Source organism: Hetaerina americana, unplaced genomic scaffold, assembly GCF_022747635.1.
Source record: "Hetaerina americana unplaced genomic scaffold, ioHetAmer1.1.p SCAF_1, whole genome shotgun sequence".
Lineage (NCBI taxonomy): Eukaryota > Metazoa > Arthropoda > Insecta > Odonata > Calopterygidae > Hetaerina > Hetaerina americana.
Window position 1 is genome coordinate 14,701,121 of NW_027286069.1, and position 11,889 is coordinate 14,713,009.

The window sequence follows — 11,889 nt, forward strand, 5'->3', positions numbered from 1 at the left end:
TTGATGACATGTTCATATTTTCAAAAGTTATCAATATTTTCAATCGCATATGATATTGACCAAATATGAAATTTATATATAAACCAGGGAATACAGAAGAATGTCGGCGATGGGACGTTCCCCCTAAATATTATTTATATTCTGTGCCATCAAAAGCGGCATACTTCGGTAAAAAGGTCGTAAATATAAATTTCCTATATATATATATATATATATATATATATATATATATTTCTTAAAGTGGTGTGCTTAACCGGAAGCACACCACTTAGTACTTCCAGCAAGGCACAAAGTCATTAGAACTTTTTCAAATCTAGCTACTCTACACTGCACTCGATCCAATTCGGCAATCAATCCAATATCATGAGGATCCCATAATACACCAGCAGCATATTCTACATTAGGCCAAAAACTAGTGAAAGATAACATTTCTCTTTAACCATTGCATCACATTTCCCCATTACTCTTCTAATAAATCCCAATTATTTGCTAGCTTGTCCAGACATTCCATGCATATGTTTCACCCAGAGGAGGGGGCAAATTTCACCCAGGGTGCTGTGGACATATATGCAGAAGCGTTGATGCGACCAATACAGCGCCAGGGTGGGTGCAAATAATAAAGTGCGGTCAGAAAAAAATAAGTATGACACTTGTTCGTTCGTTTCATGATATTCTTCTTACGGAGGGTTGGAATTCTTCCGGCAGTTGCATGTGCAGCTGCAGGGAGACGAAGGCGATGAAGTACGGCGCCTTCTCACGGACGGACGTCTCGTGTTCGACGGATAAGAGCGTGGGTGACTGGGAGGGGGGCTCTTCCCCGAGCGGGTGGCTTTGCTGGTGCTGCAGTGAGGCGTCCGTCGGGTCGAGGGATTCGCACAGGGTGATGGAACCCAGCCAAAAGCCATCGCCGATGAAGAACTGGGAGCTGTAGCGGCCGGACGAATCAGACACTGCGAAAGAGAGAGAAAAGAAAAGGATTAAAGTTTGAACAATAATGACTACTTTGTTGAAATGCTATTGATGTAATTAGTTTGTTCTAATAATATTCATCTGCTTTTTAAATTGAGAATTTATAATTTATAGCTATCATTAGCGATGAGTCAAACGATATGCTAGTCTCATTAGGGTTCGCAGATTTTTACAAATTTTTCGAATTGAACATCCAGAAGACGGAAATTTAACTTAAAAAAGTCACATATAAGAGGATTTGTACGGCAAAATTCGATAGTTATACGTATACAACATAATATATCGGCTATAGTCAAATACATGTGGTGGCATACTTTGATGCTGTCAACGGATAATGTCTGCAGTTGCAACACTTTACAGACGTTACAGAACAAGTGAGTTGAAATAGGAATATTGCAATCTAAAATTCTCCTAGTTTCAATAATGATGCTACAAAATACAGAATAACTGAGAGTATGAAATAAAGATGAAATTTTGCAAAAGAGACATTTATTACATATATTTGATCAATGAGAATATCATTTTTATGTCAAATGTTAGTCATTACATGTAAGAAGAGTGCGAGTTCGGAGCCAAAGAAAAATGATTCTCCAAATTCTTATCCTGATATTTTTATGTATGGATTACATCAAATTTAGAGTGATGAAAACATAGTTTAATATCAAAAAGTATTAAAAATTATCTAACTCGCAAATATGTGAAAACTTTGAGTTTGAAATTATTTACTGTGTCTCACACATACCTCTCCATATACGAGATGCCTTTCAATCTTTGAAATCTCTTCCTTGCACCCAAATAGATTTAAGTCTTCCTCCTACGAAATATCCATAAATTCGAATGGAGAAGCTATAAAATGAGAAACGTCTGCGTCATTGCACAAACACAATTCAACCTGGTTCCTTCATGGCAGAAAATAAAATTTTGGGCCTAAGTTCACTAATTATGTAATACATCTATGACTTCAAAATTATTAGCCGAAATTTAAAATGACCAATTAATAAATATTTTAAGAGCATACAATGTTTTCGAAATTTTACATCAGCAGAGAATAATGTCATGCATAGTAAATTCTATAGTCACAAAGCAATGTGGTTGCAATGTGGAAAGTGGAAAGCAATATGCATGACTTTAAACTCTGCTACTTCTAACAATGAATAGAATCCTATTTACTTTAACGTATCAAATTAATCCTCTTGATTTCTTCTACCATGCACAAATTAATATGCATAAGGGTTGATTGAACACTGTATAAGGGTCGACTGATCCCAAAAAGTGCAATCAATTGTTTTAACATGGCATACTTAGCAAACCAAACGAGAAAAAGTCGTTTAATATGCATATATATAAACAGTATTCAACCCGAAGGTCGGTTTGGTAGGTGATGGTAGAGTTCACCCAGTACTAAGCCCTATACGGCGTGTGAAATTCACACATCAGGGTAGGGGGGCCAGTTCCTTTCCCTGGTTTAATATACATGATTTCTATTTTTTGTCATTCTTGTTTTTGATGAGCTCATATATTCATTTCTAAATTTCTTGCAATTTATTTAAAATAATGGAATCACTCGCTGTCAACTCAATTAAGTTTATATTCCGTAGAGGTTGTAATGAGTTCTTAGGCTATTTAGCCAAAGTCGTAATGAATTGCGCACGACGCTATGGCAACGACACTACATCTGCCATTGTACCTGACGTGAACTCCAGAACGTACAGAATAATACGAAATCATACTTTCCGATTCATTCCTAAAGACAGCTGGCGGGTATAATAATACCCATTTCATAGGAGTGAGATTGAACTTGCCTCAGCATATTAATCAAAGTCGCCGATTTTGATCCGCCGAAAAACGTTAAACTTGCTGTAAATCATGAGAGAGGCCTTGAAGTTATATGTCACATGAGTCCCAATTTTTCTTCTGCGTCCCTCACATGAATAAACGAAAGTGCCGCTATGAATCAAAGAGACAAATGCGTAATTTAGGGTGATTCTTTTCATTCTAGTTAACAGAAATGGCCTCCATTTAATGACTAGAGACAAAATCTCCGTCTTTAGGAAAATCTTTTGGAAAAATCATCACAAAGTGCACGTTCCCTTCGTCACTTTCCAGCTTTCATAAGCAATAATTACCGAAGTGTTTAATGAACTCAGAAACGTTTAAATTCTCTTAAGTACAGATGCGTATATGGTCACGAGCATGCAGAACGGATTAATATGAAAATAGGTATATATAAATGAAAACGTATAAACTAAAATTTAGTCAGGGTTTTTAAAGAGAGACATCATATGACACAATTTAACGTGATATTACTAAATTCCAAGAAAATGTAGGAGATACCGTGACAGTAACTTTTAGCGGAGTTATCCGCTAATATGCAATTCAATGCAACTATCTCAGAGTGTAAAAATCATTAACCTTGACTGGGATTCGAGCCCGGATCCCTCTATGTCCGGCCGAGTACGGATGTGTGCGGCATCTATTTTATGTACGGTATTTCTTCACATACCTTTTTCCTTTAAAGCCCCAAAAATTTCATAGTTAACAGTCTCGATAGCTAAACTAGCTAAAGAACTCGGCCGGACATCTACGGATCCGGGTTCGAATCCCGGTCAAGGCGAATGATTTTAACACTCTGAAATTGTTGCATTGTTTTGTTTACAGTTATTCTCTTTCTGTATCGATCGTGCTAACTTTTCAATGAGCTCAGTAATGCTTTCAACCCCTTCGCTGAAAGATAACCTAAGGCTTGATCATCCTCAAATCTAAACAATTTTACGTATTAGCAACTCTTGTCAGTCTTTGAATGTCTAACCCAACCCACTTTACCAATATCCTTCCTCTCGATCAAAAAATAATTGATTTATGTTGACAAACAACATGTTTCGCAATAATTTTGAAGTGGAATTCTCGTAGCCGATGCCCCAAGAATGCCACATCACCCTCGGTTGTAAATTGAGCTTATATTTATATAAGGTCAGCCGCGATTGCGCATTTCCGAATAACCACGCCTTGAGTGGGAGGATTCTTGAATTCAAACTCTTTCTGCACACATCTGCAGAGAGAGAGAGAGTCGGTTTTGGTATAGCATTCCCCATTTCTCCCTCTTCACATACCTTACACTACTTCCTCCTTACGAAACGGCTTTACCTGGACGTCGGGAAGGTGATTGATTAAAAAATGAATGAGAAATATGACGCTAAAATATGTTATTTCCTAAATTTTATGCTGAACATCATGACTCTCGCATTCTAAAGAAATGAGGGTGACCGGTTTTTAAACACTTAATGCCTGAATATGAAACTCGGTTTGCTATTCTACGCTGTGAAAGACCAATATATGGGCTAGCTTCTGCCAGAGGGTCCTCCTAAAATCAAAATACAGTGAAGCAGAAGAGAAACCAAGCCAAGTCCTAATCCTAAGCTCCCCGCTCACAACCGCTGTATGTGAATGTGTTTCAGAGAGTGATGCAGCATCATTGGTTGACAACTAATGGTGTCGGTCAAAAAGGAACCGGTTTGGGAATACACATCTCATTCGAAGCCAATCATAAATTACTTGCTATGTGGATAAGGAACACTTCCGTGACTTTGAGACTTATTCACTGATTCAATCGATCCTGGAGAAATTTCTATTCGCTCAATGCCATTGATCTCCAGACAGAATTTTTTTAAGCAAGATCTTGAACGGTAATTCTGTGTTTTCTTTATTTCGTACTCGCACCAAATTATTTTTCGATATACGAGTATGCATGTCTGGATAAGAGATAACGTGGTTGCAGCTTACGACGCTGGAATGGATAGCCGTGTCGTTTAAGAGAGCTCAGCGAATACGCAGTCTTGGCAGCAGAAAAAATTCAAGGAACAGCTTAATGCTCTAATTATAACGCATGAAAATCATTTTTGAGTCCAAAAACTAAATTTTTAATCATTAACTAGGAAATATTTATAACTCGGCTCGTAAAGAAAACATTTATTCAGTACAGATACATACCCTAGACTATGTTTGCCCATATACTTCATTCATAACCGCAATTTATGCAACCTAAAAGCACCCTTGACTGAAAAATTATTGGACAAAAAAATTAAAACTCCATTTATGAATAAAATATTGTTTTTTTTTAAACTAAGAATAATTTTTGACTTCTAGATTCCAGCATCTATTCATGTTCGCGGGTCACTTTCATTCAGCAAAAATTTATGTTCTATTAGATTTAATTTATGGTTAAATAATAAACAGGCGCATCATCATACGTCTACTTCAATAAATCTCTTGGTTGTGAATGCATTCAGTCCCCTCCGTACGCATTTTTCACTCTCCGTCATGGATTTCTTTCGTTTCATTGTGCAGTTAGACATATGGTTTTGCTGTTTGCCATAACTTCTCTATCGGACAAAACATTTCATAGGAATTATTTCTCTTCCGTCTCTTTGAAGTGATTGATGACACCCGCGGAATGAGGGACACCTTTTGAAACGCTGAGACGATCAATTTTAGGTTAACTGAGGATATGTGAGTGTGTGTGTGTGTGTATATATATATATATATATATATATATATATATATACATATATACATATATACATATATACATATATATATATATACATATATACATACATATATACATATATATCTCGTATATATATATATATATATATATATATATATATATATACTCACACATGCATATGTATAAAATATGCATATATACATATTTTTATGCATATTCACTCATTTATTTAGATACTTAAAATATATGTGTAAATTTATCACATATCGTTGGCTTACTACTGGGTGAACTCAACCATCACCTTCCAAACCAACCATAGGGTTGATTACGGTGTTTAGCGCTATATATATATATATATATATATATATATATATATATATATATATATATATATTATATTAACCGTATATTATATATATATATATATATATATATATATATATATATATATATATATATATATATATATATATATATATATATAGCGTTGCATCCCTAGAGCTAGCCGGAACAAAGCTTTGATTTGCCAATTGAAAAAGAGCAAGAGAGAAGGCAGTGGTGAACATTAAATTGCTTTGTCAGAAGCCTATCGACTAGAATATGATATATTAAGGCGAATGGGAGTTACATCAACTTAATTATAACATCCGCTCCCCAGAACTCATTCGAGCATTACGCCCACGAAAATGTGCCTGCTAATCGATGCATCGCATAATTTGATGCTGGCAGTTAAATTCCCGCCTCCAACTCCATGATGCATGTCATTATCCAGAACAAACATTCACGATGATGCCTTACGATTCCGCGATGAATCCGAAGACCTTCCCTGAATTGCGTTACTTTCTTCCGCGATTACCGTCACGGAACTTCCCTTCGGGCCAGCTTTCTCGCTTCCCTCTTCTCGGACCGAATTTTCTCCTTTGAAAACTCCTTATCTGGCATCGCCGCGCGAAACGACACGTTGCGAGCACATTTTTGTGGAATGCGAGAGGTCATTGTCGGTTAAAGTATTACGCAACTCCGTAAAGATAATTACGGAAATGAAAATTTATGGAATTATCTCTATTGACTCCCTCTCAAATAACTGAACCCCTCGGATTGTGAAAAAAAACTAATGATAGGAACCGGCGGATTGCCAACCATACGCCAGAGTTAGCCCGTGGCAACACCTTCAGTAATTAATTCATGCGTTTGTTGGAGTAAATTATATTTCATTAGAGGAAACGATATGAATTATTTTCTTTTTGATTATATAGGGTAAACTACTCTGATTTGTAACGTTGACATTTGTAATCAGGCAACAACAGTCCACCATCCTATAGCTAACTTACCATTGGCTGTGTAGTGTTTGATTTTTAGTGTGAGTTTCATATGCAGTTTCATATAAATATATTCATTCTATATAAGAAACGTTATTCTACAGACTCATCAGATTTCTTTGGGATTTCTCTGCCGATACGAGTATATCCTCGCAATATTATCATACCTCTCTTTCCTGCCCTCCCAGTATACGCCTATCCCAGAATACGACCGATCCTTCACATCTTAATAAATACGTTAGTCGTTTAAGTTATGAATTAAAATTGATTAAATATAAGGTGATGTGTACAAAGAGGTATAGCATTTATTTTTGTCTTCAAATAAATTGCGCAGTTAAACGAGGCTACTGAAACATTCTCACCAAATAAATTAATTCTTCACTTCGTGAACATTATTCTAGGAAGCGAAGAAATTTTCAGGCAGAATTTACCACGGAAGCATACGTTTTACATTGACTTCGTCTTGTGATGAGCTATCGACTGTCATATCTATTTTGCATATGTGATAAGGCCGAGGTTCTTTCTGACCATTTCCACCTTATCGAACTTTAAATCATACAATTCCTTTGATTGGAAGTTCAATTAATATAAAATGACCGAACGAGGACTTAAACTCCATTTTGTACACCCAACTTTTCATTGCGCATCAGTTCCACGAATTATCTGAAAATATTTCCCGCATTCTGATAAACGTAAAAAACGAACTTGTGATCCTTTTTACAGTCTTGGAGCGATGTTGAGATGAAAATGAACAGAAATAAGATGGTGGGAAGAATTTTTCATTGATTTACTAATTATTAATTCATATGGTAATACTATAACTAAATTTCAATCCATACGAAGAGCCTTTAAACACCACACATTCAACGTAAAAGAAATCTTCACTTTATGAACCAAACAGATTACTGAGAGAATCATTGTATATAAATTATAAACTCGACATCATCTGCCGTAAGGATGCTCACAATATCACTACGTACCATGCTTTGAGTAAATGAATTTCTGAAAGGTGGAAATTCGTGTAGTTAAAGTCCTCTACCTTCGCTCAGCCTATTTTACGAAATTCCTTTGCAATTAGAGAAATTCTGATATAATCGTGAATTGAATAGCGAGATTCGACGAATGTTACGCACACCTAAGCAATAAAATGTCGACTACATGTATAAAAACATACAGGTTACAGGGAATTTTTCGGAATAATAACACGGTAATTTGATTCGTCCGATTGCTTTTTTCCCCTAAATATCCAAAGTAATCTTTTCGACACTCGTGTACTGTCAAAATTGGTTTACGGCTGCTACACGGTTCAGTTTTATCATTATTCTGCGGGAAAAGCGCCACGGGGCCCTTTCCAACCACATGACTCCGCCATGGGCGTTTTCATCAAGAAACGATTCTTCATCGTTAAGCCCGAAGCAGTTATCCTTGGGGGTCCATTCATAAATGGAGTTTGGCGATAACGGAAAAGAGAGTGATATTCTGTCTCCTTTGCACAAATCTCATCATTTCATTGATCCGATTTTTCTATCTTTACGTGAATTTTCTATTCTGACTTGCCTAACTTATCCTAGGTATGCCGGGAGCAAAGACTAAGCGTGACGGGTATGTTGGAGGAATTAGGATGGGAACCCAAAAGTTTCGCGAAGAGAGCAGACAAGCTCTATTCGCTAAGTCACAAAATAAAATTTAGATGATTTCAGAAAGGTACAGGACACCTTTGGGTTATCTTGTGACACAGAGAAAATTATATTGGCCCCAAATTGTATTTTTAGATTCCGCTACTGGGATGAAATAGGAGAGTTAAACACCTTCACCGACGGATACAAGTATGCGTTCTTCCCTCACCCCATACGGAAACAACAAGAAAATGGAACCGATGCACCCGAATATTTTGGTTCAAAAGCTAAAGTTTAATAATTGACGCAAACACAGCAATTTATTCCCAGGATATATAGTCTTAAACAAATATATATTCAGATGTATATGAGAACTCATATTTATGTGTATATATATACACATACACACATGCAAATAAATATACACACAAATACTTCACAGATACAAACATGAGTTCACATATTCATATGAATATATATTTGTCCATTTATAAGTTTACACCACGAAAGTTTGCATTACGAAAATCATCAGCCTCGACCAAGATCTCGATTTCCGACTGAATAATTACGTCGCTTAAACTCCCCAGGCGTCTTCTTACACTGCTGATTTCCAGGGTCGTTTGAAAGAAGAAGTTGTTCCGGCGTATCACGTTACATTCACAATTGTTCATCAGAAAAATACGTACTTCCAAAACCGTCAAAAATTTAAAGTGTAAACTCAACGAATAGTTTAACTGACCAAAGCATGCGGCCGGAAATCGAGTGATCGCGTGGCCACGCAATCTCAGACGAGGCGAATGATTTTTACGCTTAAATTGTCACATTTCCTAACCGCTTGACGCTGTCATAGAGCCAGGTAAAAAGAATCGCCTGCTTGAGGAGAGAAGATCAAATGTACTGCTACTATTCTCAAGTTTTTTTTTTACTTTGGATCGGTTTATTACCTCTATCCTTATTATGTGGCTTACTAAGAGCCAAAACATTAGACTCTGCAAAACAGCCACGTCAAAGGAGACAGCGAGTGTTCACGCGATCATGATAATCATCAATTACTCCAACGGACTGCAAATTACATAAATGGGATTAAGGACGCCATCTTCTTCGCGGTTTTCTAAGAAAATTAAAGGCATTAGCTACCAACAAAGTGATGGATACACCGCAATAAATCCTATTGCGTTTTTCTCAATTTCTTTCAGTTGTCACAGGTATCTTGGAGTAGACTCTTTTCATGACAGGAAACTCCAGAGCGTAACTCCCCCGGGCGGGTACGAATAAATACCTACTACACCTCGCGCGTTACTTCGCCGTTTTCCGACGCGGGACGGTGGGAGATGTGAGTAATGAGGAAGTGATTGAGGAGGGAGGCTCCGGGACTCGTAACCCCATCATCAACGTTTTTATAATGCAGTCCCATTCCGCCAGCTGGAATTAACGTTTGAAAAGTCTTCACCCGGGAGGCTTGGGGAGAGCGACCAACCCGTTGGAAGCGTCCACCTGGACCCAAAATGCACTGAAAATCGCAAATCACACGTTCCATGACACGCAGGCTTACGAGCAACCGCGTTGCACAATGTTTTATTCAAACGCGGAATGCGCCATTTTCACCTTCCGGGAAGGTAAATGACCGAACATTTCCCTTTAAAAAAACCTTACGCACCTGACTGCTTGCGAATGGTTTTTTGAAACAGTTTAAAGACTAATTGAGGAATGAGAGGCTAGAAAAATTCCCCTGATAAAGAAGGCGAAAGTTGAGAAATTTCAGACGGATGATTAGAAAAAAATCTGGTGGAGGCGACAGACAAATATATTTTTGAAATTATACTCACATTCTGCTGCTGCAGAAATATAAAACGTATTATCGCCGTAATCACCGTCATACTTTAGAGCCATTTTAATGTAATCGGTAACAATTAGATTTAGATCAGCGTGGTAAGAATTATTTCATCGGAGTTTACCTTCAGTAAGGATTTGTAAAAAAAATGCAACAATTTCAAAGGGCAAAAATTATTCACCTTGCAAAAATATTTATCGAAATTCGGACTTGGATCCCTCCATATTCGGCCGAGTGCTTTAGCCTGTTAGGATACCAAGACTCCTTACACTCTGAATTTTTTTTCTCAAAGGAACACGATGTTGCGACGAAATACCATACATGCATTGCCACAAATAAGAGGACGCCTCGATAGCTTATTTGACTAAAGCCCTCGGCCGGATATCGGGGATCTGGGTCAGTTTTACTATTTGGAATTATTGCATTATAATTCACATTATTGGACGACTCCATTAAGGTTACTGTCACGGCATCTCGCGTATTCCTATGAATCTGGAAGGGTTTTGCTAGTTATAACGGAATTAAACTTTTAAGTCAAAGCGATGTAGAGTTAATACTTTTAAAAGCAATGAAAACGAAATCATTACGAAACCAATAGATAACTTCTAAACTTTTAAATCCAAACTTTAATATTATTCATCAGCAATAAAATAAACAAATAAAACCACGAGGATTTCAATCCGTGGAGTCAAGAGAATTTTCTGCGACAAAACAAATACCGGAACTCTTATGCCTTCTCCATTTATCCTTAATGTAGCCTTATACCTACTACTACTGATCCGATGTCGCAGACAAGATACCAGAGGAAGAAAATGTACAGTGATATAAAATCCGCGGTAAACACGGAGTTGCGGACAGGCTGGAGTCTGGGTGACAGGTGAGAGGAGAAGGCGGAGGGTGGGTGTGCTACGGGAGGAGACGGGAGTGGTTTGGCGAGAGAAATCCCCGATAAGGTGAGCCAAAGCAGCAGGGAAGGAGAGAGGAGTCGACGATATCCATAATGCATATGAATTTGACGAATCGGATGGTGAGGAGATCCAACAAAGACAATGCCGGTGATGGCACGAGATGGAGGGACAGGAAGAGTTGGGGGGAGGGGGGGGCTGGAGCGTTGATAGCGGGGATCAGTCGAAGCGGGCCCGACGGAGGAAGCTCGTGGGAAAAAGGGAAGAGAAGCTAACGGGCGATGGTAAAGGATTTTTTATTTCGTGTGGCGCCAGAGAAAGCGACAAACGTCGGGATTACGCGCGATTGCAGCGAGGCATAGCTTGTACCATGACGCAACACGCGGAAACAAGGCGTCTCGTCGAGGATGGATCACGGTCGCGAAATTCTTCCTCGCTGGGAATTCCGTTTGTCTTTAGAATTTTACGCCACGATTTTTCATTGAAGAGTTCCTCAAGGGAGGTATTGGCCAATGCTTAAAGTGAGAAAAAAAGCATGCCAAAACCAATCCCCCTTTGTTGCCTCAGAAGACACCGTTTGTTGACTTGTTGATAGGAACTCAAATTCAGGAGTGATTTGGGTTTATCCTAGCCTGGGTCATTGCTTTCGCGAGCGAAAGGCGCTATCTAAAAATTAAACGCTCTCATCACCATCAGTACTCTTATAAATTCGGTGAAATAATTTTCAATAACAATGTAATCG

The 11,889-nt window shown here is 37.9% G+C and overlaps 1 protein-coding gene across 1 annotated transcript in view; it reads right to left on the reverse strand.

Annotated features, from left to right (window-relative positions):
- The window catches only part of LOC139696782 (O-acyltransferase like protein-like), a 77,123-nt gene extending 66,822 nt beyond the window's left edge, over window positions 1-10,301 (reverse strand). Inside the window, exons 1-2 of the mRNA XM_071595625.1 lie at window positions 10,238-10,301; window positions 682-950 (exon numbers count right to left, since the gene is read on the reverse strand). Of these exons, the coding sequence (XP_071451726.1) occupies window positions 682-950; window positions 10,238-10,301 (333 nt within the window). The remainder of the gene's footprint in view (window positions 1-681; window positions 951-10,237) is intronic.
- Window positions 10,302-11,889: the final 1,588 nt, after the last annotated feature.